Source organism: Platalea leucorodia (genome assembly GCF_965183815.1).
Source record: "Platalea leucorodia genome assembly, chromosome: 3".
NCBI lineage: Eukaryota > Metazoa > Chordata > Aves > Pelecaniformes > Threskiornithidae > Platalea > Platalea leucorodia.
In genome coordinates this window covers 47928142-47944385 of record NC_138825.1, presented here as the reverse complement: position 1 = coordinate 47944385, position 16244 = coordinate 47928142, and the positions used below count along the sequence as shown (strand labels likewise).

General features: G+C 36.6%; 1 protein-coding gene across 4 annotated transcripts in view; it reads left to right on the top strand.

The window, feature by feature from the left end:
• The window catches only part of FAM120B (family with sequence similarity 120 member B), a gene marked incomplete at its 5' end in the record, with an annotated part of 54536 nt that overhangs the window by 7341 nt on the left and 30951 nt on the right, over positions 1-16244 (top strand). For all 4 annotated transcript variants that reach the window (XM_082305777.1, XM_082305779.1, XM_082305780.1 and 1 more), the window contains 3 exons: positions 446-626; positions 7349-7444; positions 13655-13827. In XM_082305777.1, the coding sequence (XP_082161903.1) occupies positions 446-626; positions 7349-7444; positions 13655-13827 (450 nt within the window). The remainder of the gene's footprint in view (positions 1-445; positions 627-7348; positions 7445-13654; positions 13828-16244) is intronic.

Below are 16244 nucleotides of genomic sequence, written 5' to 3'. Positions count from 1 at the left end.
TGGAGCTGTCTTATGTAGTTCATCTTGCAATAAAATTAAAAGTTTGGGTTTTGTCATGCCTTCACTTGCTATTTAAAGAGGGAAGATACATTTTGAGGTGCTTACAGGAGAGCAGCTCGTTTTTCTATGCCTGAATTCAGAATTCATTTTAAGAATAATTCCTCTCTAAAAAGCTGTCATTAAAACCCCCAAGTTTTAAGAATTCAAGGAGAGGCTAAGAAACGCAATGACAGGTTTCCTGGGTATTCCTGTCCACAAAAAGATAGATGTCTGAAAAGATAGTAAACTGGTGCTATTTGAAAAAGCACTTGTTCCCTCCCTGGCCATTCCCTCCATTTCCACTGATAGAGAAAGTACTATTTCTTCGGACAGCGAATACATTTTGTTACTTTTTGATCCTTCTTAATTTTGAAGATAATGCCTTCTTCCTTCTTTGAACAAACAGTTAGCTAAAGAACAGCATATCCAATCTGAAAATTACACAATCTTCAATATCCTGAGTAATGGAGCGATTGATTGTAGCAACTCTTTGGAAGATGAATGTGATACAGAGATTCCTGGACAGGCACTTATCTACCGTCCTGCTCGTCAGCATATTTATTCTGTCTTGTTGGAATCTGGAAAAGGTAAGGATTAAACTACTGACACCATTATTCAAGTATACTTTCCATTTTGAAATATGAAATCTTAAATTCATTGTTCAGTGGCTACATCAGCATGGCATTTAGGATAAGAACTGTGGGTAGCTGAAGTGTACTTCTTAAGGAATGGAGAAAATGTGACAATGAAATTGCAGTTTTTCTACATGCTGTTCAATTTCAGTGCTTTTAAAGATATTTTTAAAAATTGGGCGGTTTTTCTTTGTTAAATGGGAAGTTGTGAAAGTTGTTAATGAGCAAAAGATTGAGCAAAACAATGACATTTAGAAGATTTTAAAAGTTTGAGAACATATGAAATTTGTTGCTTTGATAAGTGTAGCTCCTGATGAATTAGTGTGTTGTAATACGCTTCTGCAAAACAGTAATGCACTGTTACAGTTTTACCTTCTGTTGATTTTAAGTCTGCAATTTGAAGAACAGTGGATAGTCAAATATAGTTACTGTAGTAATACAAATGCAAGTAGTCATGCCAGTGATTATGAGTTCTTTTGTCAAAGTGCAAGAAAATATGATTTCTTTATCCAGAGGTATAAGCAGATTCTGTAGCAGGTACATATATCTGTGCTTCCACTCTTCTGCTTTAAGACAGAGAATTCTTTATTTGCATCCTTGGACAAATTTTATGTTCTTAAGACTTCCACTAGTTAAATGTTATCTTTACAGTGTCTTTTAGGCAGTGAGTTGAAAATTAAAAATGTACTGAACTTTTATTCTTTTCAATATGTTGATTTCCCCTTGGTAATCAGTTTACATTTTATTGATGAAAGTGCACCGCCATCAAACCTAATATTCAAACTATGTGCTTAGAAAGGCACAGAAAGGTAATTAAGTACCTGACTTCCTTCAGCAACTAGAGGTTGAAGTTGTGCCACAATAAGAAAAAAAAAAAAATAGGAAAAACTGAATCAGAGTTTACATAGTCATTTGGAGAGAGTAACAAAAATCTCAGCAGTAATCATGCGTATCTGTCGTTTTTCATTTTTCAGCCTCCCGCCTCTGAATTTTGTAGAGAATTATAACTCTGTTGGGTTTTGTTTATTCCTCTAAGCACCAGGATATTCACTGATGTTTTCAGAAACACCCAGACCAAATTCTAATTAACAGTTGTTGCTGCGGGATGGCAGGGTAGTAGGCAGATTTGCATTTGTGTTACAGTGTTTGTAGTACTCAGATGCAGAAGATTAGAATTGAAATACAGAAACATTAATTTAGAATCTTATTGAAAATGAAATTCAAATGTGAAAGAGGTCTTCTTTTAAGAAAGTGCTTTTAGAATAAAACCACAGATAACATGTATTATTTGTTCTCAGTTTATGCTTCAAATTCCAGAGATAATTTTCTAAAGTAAATCATAGTGCACCCTCAATCCTTAACCCTTCCGGAAAGTTAGGTAGAGTGTGTCTGCATGGGCACGCCTATTAAATCTGCATTTTCAGTGCAGGTATCTACCTTTAACTGCTTTTACCACGTCACTTCCTAGTAGTTCACGGGTTGGTTTTTTATTCCAGTGTATAGTTGCTTCTAAGTCAAGAGTGTACATCATTAATCAGAGTCTGTATGGGAATTCATAAGTAAATTTCAGCATTATTTTTTATGAATTTGCTGATGTACAAGGAAGTTTTGTTCTTTACAAGGTAAGTAGAATCCTTTGCCCGTTTCCCTCAGATGAGGACAAGTTGACTGTTTTTTGTAATTCGATGAGGGGTAGGATGGGAAGAAGTAACTTATACTGTATGTAGGTTGTAGTATAACGTAGAATTACTTTGGCTTAGCATTAAAAAGGAGTTTATTGGAAGGAGTCAACCAATTAAATTAGTCCATGTGCAGTCTGCTGCCATTGCGATACAGTTGCTGATGTAGCTCATTTGAAGCTAACTTGCCTAACTCTACACAACGTTCCAGTTTGCAGTGGAGATATATGTGTTAGTGACCCTCTTTTTTTATTCCTTAAGATCCCTCAATTACAAGATTCCTGTGTTGGAAACTGACCTCTTTGCAAATCTGCTTATGTACTGTTAAATAGGGATAGCAAAGCAGCCAACATGTAGCAAAAGCAGGGGTTACAGTTTTAGTAAGAACAGGTTAAAAATAATGTAAACTGTTTCCTCTACCCTGAAACAAGAAACTGTTAGTTTTGAATGTCTAGGTTGAGATTTCCAAGGGTGCCTAAGAGACCCAAGAATCCATAGGAGCTGGATGTTGTCATATCCTTTGAAATCACCTGCCTAGACCATGCCACTTTGCCTGAAGCCATAGCGTGATAAGCGTTTCTTTTGCTGTCAGTGCCAATTTAAGGAATTCTCTTGCACAGCCACTCATTTCAGTCCCTGTGCAACCATTCAGTTGTGCTGGTGCAGCGGTTTGTGCAGCTGCATGGTGGCCTAGTTTGAGAAACTGAAAATAGCCCCTCTCTCTCCCCCCTCCCTTTCTTTCAGTCAGGTAACTGACCTGGTTCTGTTTCCCCATCTGGATCTTTGTGTAGCCGCAAACAGCTGTGGTGAAGCAGCCTGAGGGAATGGCGGGGAGTGGGAATGAGCAAATCAGTGGCTGCCTGAAAAACTCAGCAGAGCTGCTGAAAGAATTGCTCCTGTAGCTATGCCTTTGGCATAGTTTGGTATGTGGTAAGCACATGCGTACCTTTACACAGAAATGCTACTAGAATCACAGCCTTATTTTTCACCCTACCAAAGTAAATAGGGGGTTGGTGGTGATCCTGATAGCATGGCATTTTTTGTCTGTGTATTTTAAAGGTATCTTTATAATTGAGCTATTTCTGATCATTAAGTGGAATATTGCATATAGCGATATACAAATTGTCATCTTTTAGCATCTTTCCTAGAAAAACAGTACTATTGGAAAAATTCAAGACGGAGGGGAAAATAACAGTAAATAATGCACCTTGATAGGCCGGCCAAGCTCGCTCTTTTGTGTGCGAAGAGTTCAGAACAAAACCGGCAGGTTTTGGCACAGGCGCAGTCCATGGAAATACCTGCACCTGCGTGACTGGTGCCAATTAGGAGGTTATGTAACGTAGCCTGAGCCCGGGGCCAGCTCCTGGAAGTCCTGGCGTCACTCCCAGTTCTAACATTAGCAGGCCAGGCTGACCCTCGCTTTGGCACTGTCAAAAACAGTCCGTTAGCAGAATTTTTGCCAGTTGTCACCAGTGACCACTCAGGAGGGCTGGCGGTGTTGCAGGTGTAGAGGAGCACACATAACAGCGTTTCCAACTGTCTTGTGTTTTGGTGTTTTGCACGTAGTTGAAATTTTCCTTAGGCTGCCAAAGCAGTGGTTCCGCAGGTCGTTCAGAATCTATTTAAACAAAGGAACTGCTGTTTTTTTAATTTCACTGGTGATATTCTGCATGTGCATTGTGGGGAAAAAAGTTTGGAAAACTTCTGTTTTTTTCCAGAGATATTTCCATGCTAGGAGGGTTGGCATTTAGTAATTGTGTCTCCATTTTGTTCTTGGTATATTAATGTGCTGTCAGTTTGCAGGACCTTGCTTTCAGCTATATTTATTTGGCTCCTTATGTGAACAGTAGTATACTTTTGTTACTAATGGACTATAATAGTGGAAAGCACTCAGCTGATGTGGTGCTACATCCTGTACCAACATTTACATACATTAAAAGAACAAAACTAGAGGTTTCCTATTGACTTCTCTTTTTACTGTGCTTGAGCTCAATGGGTGATGTAAAAATAGTATTTCACTGGCATTTGGATTCAACAGGCATTTTGATAAGTTGTTCTGTGAGTTGGGGAACTCATAAAGAGTGACTTTCCCCCGCCAGCTTCCCCTCGGCAAAGCCTTTACATTTCCATGCTCCTTCCTAGCATCCTCTTAACTTCTCCCCATGTCCTTGACAACTCCCTTCTGCAGTATAGGGTGTTCTCAAGTATATTGCCTCCTGCTCTCCCCAAATCCTATCTACCTTTTTATTCAGCTGTAGCTCTTCCATAGCTAGGTGTGTATTGATTTGCCATCCAGTGCGTTTGGATACAACAGGTAGCTTGACTTTCCTGCCTTTTTTTCAGTTGGTGCCCTAATAGTGTTGAGGGTTAACTAGAAATTCATCATTAGGAAACAGGATGTACTTAACAGATAGACAGGTAGATTGTAGGAGTGTAGCCTGATAGATGTTCATATATTAAAAGTTGAAATATAAAGAGGATGTCTTTTGAAATGTCAGTAATAATTGATTTTGGATTCTTTGATTTAAACCAACCAAGGACACTATGGAAACGGTGGACAACATACTTGTCCTTTCTATGAACTATCCTCATTATAATACTAAAAATCACACCCCCTACTGTGGGACCCTCCTCTGATTAAGGGGACCCCTGCTCTCTGAGCATGCTCTGTAAAGATGTACCTATCTTGTTACCAAATTAGGAATGTATATTAACATATACCAATCAAGTAGCAGAAAGGCTATGTAGTGGATTACATATGTTATGTTTGCACTGTATAAAAAGGGCTGTTGGTAGAAATCTCGTGTGCTTGATTTGTGGGAAACCACTGAGCACCCAGGCTTGTGCAAACCTGAAATAAATAATCAATGTCTCTCCTGCGTGTGTGATTATTGGCCTATTGCACACCGGGCAAAGAATCCGCTTTTTGGACAACAATAGGATCCCTCTGTCAGCTGAGTCACCAGTTTCACAAAATGTTTAGGAATTTAATACATTTGAAATCTCTTCTCCTCTATCAGATTTAGTTGAAACAGAGCAGTGCATCCATGAATTAATTATAAGACAGATGTCCTAATTGTATTAGGCTTGCTTCCTTAAGAAGCCAGGCTAAAATCTGGGAGGCTGAGTGAGCTGAATAGATTGAATAAAGCAGAGTAATTTACATAATAAATCTTAAAATAGAATGCTAAAACATCAGAATATTTCTGAAAGTGACTTTGGGATATTAAATTGGAGGGGTTTGTTCATGAAATAGCATTATCATAGGCAATGATTTATAATCAACGTGCGAGGCTATTCAGCTACTAGAATGTGCAGTTTAAGGCTTTTTTTTTTTTTCCCCAGTGTAGGCATTTTTCATTTTATTGTTAGTGTCATCAGCTTTTGAACAGTGAAGCATGGCAAGCCAGGTGTAATGCTGTCCCTCACAGTCCAGCTGTTGGTTCTTCAGTCCCTCACGTTTATTGGGAGTTTGTGCTGCAGGTCTATGGGTAAGGAAGGAAGAAGAAGCAGGGCTGTAAAACAGATTTTGTCGTGTTCTTTTCCTCCTCTCTTATCCCTGACACTAGAACTCCATTTGAGGAATTTCTGCCCTTGCACCATAGCACACTACTTGTTCCTTCATGCCAACAGTCATTTGCAGCATTGAGCTATGAACGAGATCAGGAAATTAATGTGACCAAACTTTTTTGAGTGGTGGAGGAAAGGGGAGTGTTGGAGAGATTTGTTTGGTTTGTTTTAAGCTAGGTAAAGTTTTTGATTAGGGTTCATAATGAGGCATCAGAAATACTTGTGCAGTAAAGTGCAGGGTGATTTGAATTGATGTTAAAAGGCAGGATTTTTTTCAGCACTGGGTGAGAGCTGGAAGGAATTAGAGATGCAATTCTGTGAATCTGGAAAGGGGCAAGGAAAGGAAAAAAAAAAAAAAAAAAAAAAGCTTTGAGATTTGCCTGGAAAACATTTGGAAACACTATTCCAAGTGCCCAGGACTAGCTAAATCTGTTGACTTCATACTGTTTACCAGACTAGAGAGTGGAAATTTAGGGCACTATGGCATGGCTACCATAAGCAAAATCTGGACAGAATGCAGAAGCACCATTTATAACAATGATAATGATTCTAGGGCTTTTTTTTTATGAAGACTTGCATTAGAATGATTATGAGCTGAGTATTGGAAATTGGATAGGCTGCATTTCAAAAATTCTTAAATGCTTGAGTCTTTTCTGAGGGTATTTTCATTTGGGTTCTTTTTTGTTTGGGTTGTTTTTAAGCATCAAGTGGTTAGATGCACAAATCAAGTAGTGAAATTTTTAATTTAAAAGGCACCCAACTCTTTACTGGGGGGCGGGGCAGCGTTGGGGCTAGGGGGTAGGAAGCCACTTGAGCTATTATGCATAAGCAATCCCTTTATACTAGATAAAAGGTCTGGAACAATGGGCTGTAAAAGCTCTGCATCTGACAGTGGGATGACTCCATTGCTGTCAGCTTTCAAATAGCCATCAAGGCCTCCTTATAAAGATTGTGTCTCAAACCCTGACACAGGAAATGTCAAGGCAAGTTGGGAGGAGAATCATATTAAGGACTGCCTGCATACATGGCAGTGTGACAGCCCTGAGAGAGGTAGCTCATGTAGGTCCCTAAGCTACGTCAGATGCCTCCACAGCTTCCTGAATTGACTTGGAATGGGAAGGCCTAAAATCGGCTGAAAGTCATTTTAGAATGCTTTCCACAGGCTCTTGTACTTACATTTTTGGCTGCAGTTCCCAACTCCTAACTCATGTTTATAGTACATAATTCTAACTCTCGTAATTTGTTCTGATGATTTGTCATAAAGATACTAAAACTAATTTTTCTTGGTTTGTTTTTAAAAGAGCTGAGCAAACAAGTTGTTATGAAGTGCCTTCTACTACTTTAGAATCCTGATCACCACTGCTTCCAACTTTTACACTAGTGTCAATACTTGCATTTGACTTACTGATCCAATTCTGTCTTTTTTAGGTGGAGCCTATCCTTTGGTAAAAGAGTGGTTTGTGTATTTTGGAAATCCTCTCCAGCAGCCGGAGCTGATACAACCTGTACAGCCTTCTGTTCCAGGTAGAATAAAAATGTGTATAAATCTGAACTGAAAAAATGACATCACTGAAATCAGGTTAGACAATCCATCATCACATGTTTGATATGGAATCCAAAATGACTGTGGAGAACAAGGAGCTAAAGTAGAAGTGCTGCATGCCTGTAATTGCTTTTAATTACTCTGTATAATTATAATAGGATTCAGCTTTGAGCTACATGTTATTACTATGTCTTCTTAAACCCAGTGCTAATTCAGACATCAGTTCTAAAATGCAAACAATTTCTTAGAGGTTCTAAATGCTGCTCTGAGGCCAGGGTGAGTGGTGTGTAGGGCCATATTAAAATTCTTCTATTAAGCTGTTTGAGAGGAAGTGTTCTCTGGCAGAGAATATAAAAAAGGGCCATTTTTCGATCACCTGTGACAACCCAAAAAGAGAATCCAGCTTTCACTAAAGAAATAGTTAGGCTATGTGTTTCTGTGAAGCTATTTCTACTTTCTTAAGCATCAAGTGTTTTGTGTGTTCTTATCTTCTTTCCTTTGGTAAAGGACACACGCATGAACGCTTTTAGTGAAATTAGTGTTATGAAGAATGTGTTACATTACGAGGAAGTATCATATACTTCAGTGAAAAGATAGGGCACTGTATATCTCGGTCATCTCTTCATCACTAAATTGTATCATGCAATACAAGTTTAGGATAGGAAGTAAACAGTACTGTACCAATTTTGTTATTTCAGAGGGAAAATTGTTCTAATTGTTCGTTTGTCCATGCTGTTGTAGTCATAACCCCTCTGTCTTGACTCTCACAGCTCTCTCTCTCTGTCTAGTCATCTGCAATCATGTGGATCAGGAGCTCAGAGTTTTTTTAGTCTTTCATATGAAATGAATGAGTTCCATTGGTATACAATACCATTGATATCTTGTTAAGAAAAATTATTATCTACTTGACTTTTTGAGAGTAATTACCAGCACTTCTTCCCTCAGTGCGCAGAGTTTTCTGCAGCAGTCCTTGTTCTGATCTAGTCTAAATCCAGATTCAGAAGGAGTTGAAATGCATGCACTTTGTTTCTTGTTTTGGTTAGGGATTGCTTTAGAACTTACTTGTTTTTAATTTGCTAGGGTTACAGTAAATTTTCTTTTAAGGTATCCTAAAATTGTATGTTTATCTTCATATTTGAAACTCTTATATTTAATGAGAGTCTTCAAATTCAAGGATGAAGGGAAAAACACTTGCTCTTTAGGTATCAGCCTTTTCAAAATCCTTTTGAAAGGAACTGTTTGGAAAGAAATGAGTTACATAGACAAAGTACAAACAAGGTTTCATTTGATATACAGTAGTTTCACTGTCCAGTACCCCTGATAAAATATTAGGAGAGTGATTATGTAATTGACTTGATGATAGCATGAAATTGCTGTGAAATTTTCCAAATGGATATGAATACACAGGGTAAGAATTGATAGGTCTGTCTAGTACAACTGTTTTATTTCGGCATAGGATGGTCTGGGAGCATGCATTTGTAAAACAAACAAACAAAATTCAATGAAGTATAAACCATACCAATGTAGTTACATTTCAGTTTGCATGGCAATTATACTGTATTTATTGTTTTGAAATTTTCCTTCCCAGATGGTGTAGTACCTTCCTCCCTTTCTGGAGAGGAGTCCACTTAATCTCATGTACTCTGGTTCTACTGCTCTGCAAACATGCTACACATAGAACCCACCTTCAAGTTGACAATAAACAGGATTTAAAATCACAGTGTTTGTTTGTTTATAGCAACCACATAAGAGGAGTTTATAAAAACAGCATCAGTCATAATCTTTACCAACTCAGTAATGAAAGGCTGTTCAAGCAGACTATCAAAAAAGGGGAGGAGGACTTCTAGTGTTTATTTTTAGTGCTCTGTTGTCATTCCTTCAGTGAACAAATATTTTTCCAGAATTTTTGCAGTCCATATTTGTATGCCTTACATTCGCTCATGCATCTTTTATTTTCCACAGCGTGACTTTCTAATTCACCAAATAAGGTTCTCAACAGTGCATCACATTTTTCAGACAGGGATCATATTTAGAGCTAAATTTAAATAAGTTGTTATAGCAAGTTAGAGTTCAAAGCTGTCAATCAAGATTGGTTGACTCAAAAAAGAGAAGAAACCTTACCAGAAACTATTTGAAAAATCACAGGTGTCATTAATTTGGGAAGGTTCTTTGGATTATCTTTTTTGGAAAAAATAACTTCATCATCGCAACTACTTTAGAACTGTACTGAGAACATATGGGAAATCCTGACTCCATTGAATTTGATTTAGATTAAAAAGTCTGAAGAAATAATATTTGATATGAACTTTGAACTGTAATGGGCATAACCATAAATATTTAAAATTTTGCATTGATCTTAAAAAAAAAAAAGTAGAATTCCCACTGATTTTTTTGTATGTGTGTAAAACAGCAGAACTGTCTTGCATCTGAAAAGCTTGCAGGTGATAGATTGAATGTTAGCTTTTTTTTTAATGAAATATTGAATCCTAAAGGCTGTAAGATGATAGCTTGAAATATATTTAAAATATAGTGTGTATTACACATATGTATTTTTCTTGAGAGACAGTCTTCTGAATTAGCATCTGCGCTTGCTCCGATTTTTTGTGTCTTTCTCCCTTCTGGAATGTTTTCTTCCAGTTGAATGAATGTGATCGTGATATTTCCCACACATTGACAGAGCAGCACTTAAATTGATAAAAAATGTCTCTGAGAAATGAATTTTGTTAGAAGATCTGTGATCCAAGAAAATACTGTTTAACATCCATGTCTTGTGAACATAGCTGATCTATTTGATATGTGTGCAGTTTATATGGAACAGAGGAAATTTTAAAGTCTTTACCGGAAATGCATGGATTCTGCTTTTCATTTTATTTCTGAAAATGTGTAGGATATTGTAGCTTCATACCACAGGAGTTTGGATGTACTTTCAGTATTCTAATCTTTGCATCTTACAGGGATATGTCATGAATACGCTTATGTTCAAAACGCTGTCTCTGGAATGCTGCTTTAATGGTCAGAATTAATTGGCATTTGGGTTTATGGCATCTTTAAAATTGGCCACAGTTGTTGACAAGTTAATGTTGAGTGTTCCTAGCAAGTACGTTTTTATAAACTTACTTTTATTGCTCAGTATTTACATGAGCATGTAAAACAATGAAGTGTTTAAGTTCTATTACTGGTGTTATAAAACGAAATTTCAATAGTCATTACTTCAAATATACATGAACAGTTAATATTATACATTTATATCTATATACACAATGATGGCATGTTTTAAGTTGATATGAACGTGAGAATCACCTTTGTACAAGTCGTGAGTTTGAGGATATCACAGTATTAATGCATTCCACAACTTTTGCATGCATTGCATATTCGTAAGTCAGTTATTGAAGTTCAAACAAATGAAATAAATATTTATGTATTCCCTTGAAGTGCTCTTGTTTATCATGATGCTTTCTGTATGACGATGTCTTTAAATGTGTGAGTGAAAAGGAAAAAAAAGAATTAAATCAATGCTTTTTCACTTGTTGGTTGTCCATTTTTGTGTTTAGGCAAGTAGTACCTCTTGACCGCCATGGAGGTCTTTGTGATGCTCCTCTTCTTGGAGTTCCCAAGGCCTACAGTTTACATAGTACTGAATACGGTTTTCACACTATTTTGTGCATGTTGAGAACAACCATAATCATATGCAGTGTTTGAGGATCTCTCTGTAATTCATAGGAACTTATGGTTCCTACAACCCCAGTAGGGTAGATAATTTTTTCATGACTAATCTTTACAGTAAAGATGTATCATTCATATATATATATATATATATATATAAAAAAAAAATTAAGTATGTTTTGTTCTGTTTCCCTTTTGTTGCTCAGCTTGGGGTTTTTTTTGAGGTTAATTTAGTAAATATTTAGATGTGTTCAGAAAGTAAAATATTCTCCTCCCTATCCAAGTAAATTTCTCTCTTTCAGGAATGTTTTCTATTTGCTGTAAAGTACGTAGAGAGGATGTAACTAGAGCAGAGAACAGTTTTGGGGGTCTACTGTATATGAATCTTAGGTCTGTTGTTGACTGTACGCATAATGGAGAGTCATTAAACTTCAGTGTATTTGTTCCTTTGTTTTACTTATCTTTCATTTAAGGTTTAACATAATGGATCGCTCTTGGATATTACATGGAATTTAATTACTTGTAGAAGAGATCCTTTCAAAAAAATAATGCTTTTGGTTGGTATGTTCCAAAAGGAGATAGCGTCAAGTTTTCTTTCCCAGAGTAAATAACTCATAATTCATCAGTACCTCTTTTTCCCAGGCACAAGTAGATGTTGTTTCTGAAAGTATAAGAAACTGTTTATGGAAGAGATGTCTTGAATTTTTTGTTGAGCTCTCTCAATATAGATATGTAATCTTGATTATTGATGTAGTTCATGGTTTTACTCTGAAGAAAGAAGGATTTCTATTATTAGGTATACCCCTGGATGCAATTACTTTAAAAAAACTGTACAGATGGAAAGAGTACTTTCCTTTAACTGATTCTTGGCGTATCTCTTCATATGCAGCTGGTTGGGAACCTTCTGGAAAGCAGAAACCATCAAAAGTATTTGAGTTGACCCATGTAAAAATTGTCTCGCACATTAAAGTTGCGTAGCCTTGGTAGGAAAAGTTGGCTTTGTTTTGGTTTTATGCATGTTATCTTTGCTTTTCTTCCTGGAAGTCAGTCTCTGCTGTTCTTTTTTTTTTTCTTAAGGCAGCAATTACCGGTATCAAAACCAGTAATCTGAGTTTTATTGTGCTGTCTGTACTGGCCCACTCACTGCCACTATTTGTGTTATCACTAACCTGCGTTTCCAATTCCAGTCAAGCAACTGGTATTTTTTTCTTAACATATATATTTCCCTACAAAATAAGGTTAGAAACTTACAGATTGTATGATGGTAGTTCTTTACATGGTTAAAACTTCTGACAGGAGAGTTAGTCTTAAAAATAGTAAAAGAAACATCCATCAGGGAGATGAAGAAAGAAAATACTAACTTCTTTTCTAGTTTCCCCCTCTCCAAAGAATTAGTACCATTTGGTTAATGGGCATTCTTGGTTAAATAAATATCGTCTGTGTGGATTTCAGCACATTGTCATTTTAACCATTTATTGTCACCAAGTGTTCCTAACTGGACTACAGCTGCTGCGTGTCACACAAAAAAGAAAAGTTGTTACCAAATGTAGCTTAATTAGTCCACACTTAAAATTCACACCTCGTTTTATTTAACTACAGAAGCAGCAGTACTTTATGGGAGGATTCTGTCTTTAATTGGGATTCTTAGGCATAACCAGTTAGTTGTTCTGTTATTTCACATGCCTTAGTGTTTATTTTGATAAAGGATTAAATGTAATTTAAATGGGGAGCAAATTTTACGTTAGTTCACACGTATCACAAGTTGGAAGATGGCAACATGGGGTAAGCATTAAGGATTTAGAGACCAGGGTGAATGATACTATAGAAAGTGTGGAAAGATACATTATACATAACTGATGACAATTCTTTTGTGCATGTTTGCAACAGCATTTCATACAGTAGCTTAGGGAGTGCAAAATACCAGCTAGCCTTGATTTTTGTTCCCAAACTGGAACCTACTGCAGAGGCGTCGTACCAGCGCAGTGTTTTGTGGAGAATGCATGTTTGCCAGCAAATGGCATAGGTGACCAGTTTGTTCATTAAAACAGGTGATTATGGGGGAGGCAATGCGAGGATCTTTCAAGGACCCCGGTTACGCTAGCTCTAGGAGAAAGAGAGAAGAAACAGATATGGTTGTTTTCTGCTGAATCACTATTTTATGATGAAGCTAACCTCGTTTAATGCTGTGGATCCCCAAGGGAAAGGACACACTTGTAGACAAACTTTGTTCTTGCAAAGGGTAAAAGCTTGATGTCTCAGAGTTGTCTATATAGTTGTAACAATTGAATTCAGTCCACTCTGCTTAAACATGCCTGTATTCAATACAATTTGTTTAAATTACAGGCCTTAATTTTTTTATTAATTTTTTTTTTTTTCCAAATGCCAAGTTTTGTCAAATACATTTTATTTTCAACTCTGTGGTCCTTGCAAGTGCCAAGAGCAGATCAGTTGTTTCCTTTCAGATTGTAATGAGGTAGGCATGTTTTGTCTTGTTGCTGCCAAGATAAAATAATGGATTTCTTTTGTAGGTGGAACACCTAATTTGAAAACACTGTGGTTTGCCAAAGGACCTGACGTCGAAAAGCAACGGTATAGTACGTTTCTGGCATGCTTTCACCTTCAGGACGGGATGGAAGAGCTCCAAGCTCTAGAAGCACCTGTTGCAGCATTCTGCTGCTTGTTGGCCTATCTTATGATGCAGGTAACTGGGACAGTTGCTTTTTCTTCAACTGTCAACCCTGATAGATGTGATTGACTAATAAACTGTTTCTTGCTAGCCTGTGCTGGATTTTTCTCTTAATCTTTACTGTAGGCATAGTTGATCAAATATAATAGTACTGCATTACAGTATTTTTAATTACTCCATTTAACATGCATCATCCTGTTGAAGAAACACTTGGGTTTTTTTAGTAGTTAATCATAACTCTCACGTGCCCATGACAAAGCCCCTTGGGCATTTTAACAGAAAGAGTATAAACTGAGGGATTTCCCCCGCTTTATTTGCAAATTAAAGCTTCTCTTTTTGTGTTTCCTTTGTGTCATCAAAAGAAGACGTTCCCTCAGGTGACTATGCAGGCTGTGCAAACAGACAATATAAATATTTAGTCAGCTCTCACTATTTTTTCACACCATCTTGTCAATCTACTCAGTTTCAAGCCAGAACTGAGGATATGGCTCTTCTCATTAAATTCTGAGTAATAGGTGATCATTAGGTAGCAGTTCTGTTATAATTCCAAACATTTTGCAGCCTGCAGACTACCTTAATTGTAATAAAAAGGAACACAAGATTAAATACAATATTGCTTCATTATTTAAATTTCTTTTAGATATTTAATATATTGTCTGTACTTGCCACCTTTCAAATGCTGATCTCGCAAGAAGATTTTCCTCTCTGAGGATGAGAAAATTACAATGCCTTTATCTAATCTGATAAGCTCTGTTGCACTTATACTGAACTGCATTTTGTCTTTTGTTTTGCTTTGTCAGACTTTCCTCAATAACAGATTTATACTGGTGTGTGATACATGAGAACAAGTTCTCCCTGACTTTTCCTTTCTTGTTCCTTCATACGTGTTTGCTCAAACTTGGATGATGCATTGAGGAATTACATATGGATATTATACAAATGATCCGTATAGCTCTTTTTTTCTTTATTTTTTCTATATCAGAATATAAATGGAAAGTTTTTTGAAGATAAAACTCATTAAACATCATTTAATGCCTTGCAGTTTCAATTCAGCAAGATACATATCATGTATTTAGCTTTAAACATACTTCAAGTGTTTTTCATATTTGGATATGAAATCACCATTTCATTTATTTATCTATTTTCAATGTTTCATTTATTTATCCTGCTATCCTGTACGCCCTTTCATAGCATGATTACTAAATTATTTGAGAAGGGTTTCTTTAGTGGGATTAAGAAGAGGAGTAACAGGACAGAACACCTCCAGAAACGTGGATTTACTGAGCCTTGATCACAGCATATTAATAAAATGGGAAAAAAAAAAAAAAAAAAAAAAAAACCACACCAACAAAAAAAACCCCCAACTTGGTAGGGATATGTTTTTCAGAACTTATTATTCAGTGGCTAATGTTAAAAACAGAGATGAAAACAGTTTTGCAGCTCATGTTTTCAACAAGAATAATAGCAGAGAGATCATGCAATGGCCTTAGTTTGATGGAGGGTTTTTCATGGCAGTGCCAGTTTCTCAACACCTGTCCCGTTTGCCTGATTCTCTTCTGCCCTCTGAGTTGCACTGACACAATCTACCCTGTGAACCAGACTAGGGAATTGATTTGGATTAAAATGTTTTTCGTTGCTGAGTTGTTTTAAACGTTGGTTAGTTCTCTGATATTGTCCATTTGTTTTCTTGGGGTGTTTAACATGAGAGCAAGAGTGTCAGCAGCCATGCTTTGAGCTGGCCATACTGGTTCCATTTGTTTTATAGCTGAGAAAACAATGCTTGTCTAACTGTGGCCTCATTCTTGTCTTTACTTTACACTTTAGTCTTACATTTGTATTAGAGAGGGAAAGTGGATTGTTACCCTAAAGGTGATTTAAGTTGAGCAGTTTTAGGTTGCCTTGAAGCAGGCTAACATCATTTCCTTCAGCTCATATGAAGGAGAAATAAACTTCTTAAAAATTTCATTACTTATCATTTAATCTAACCTAAAACTTAGTTTTTTGCAGGAACCAGCATACTGACCAACCTGTCTGGTTTCCTCAAGATTTATCTGCGAGTATTTAATAAAAACTTCAGATGCGTGTTTTTTTTTTTAAAGTGAGAAAAAATTTCCAATAAGGAAATCTTAACTATATAAAGAAAGTGTTGATTTGAAGAGTAATCTTTTCAGTGAGGGTACTTCCAAATTAAGAACAAAAATAGTGGAAAAAAATATAAAATAATAGGTCTGTCTTTAAAGTTAGGGAAAGGAGGGAATGAGTTCAAATATCAAACTGTGGAGCCTCCAACAAAAGGGGAAATTTCTCTTTCAAGCTCCTACAGTTTTGGAAGAAATCTGACAATGGAAGTGTGATAACTCACCAGGTTTGGTTACTGAATAAAATATTTCTCCAAAGAAGTGTTTTGACACTCATAAGCATTTTGGCTGATC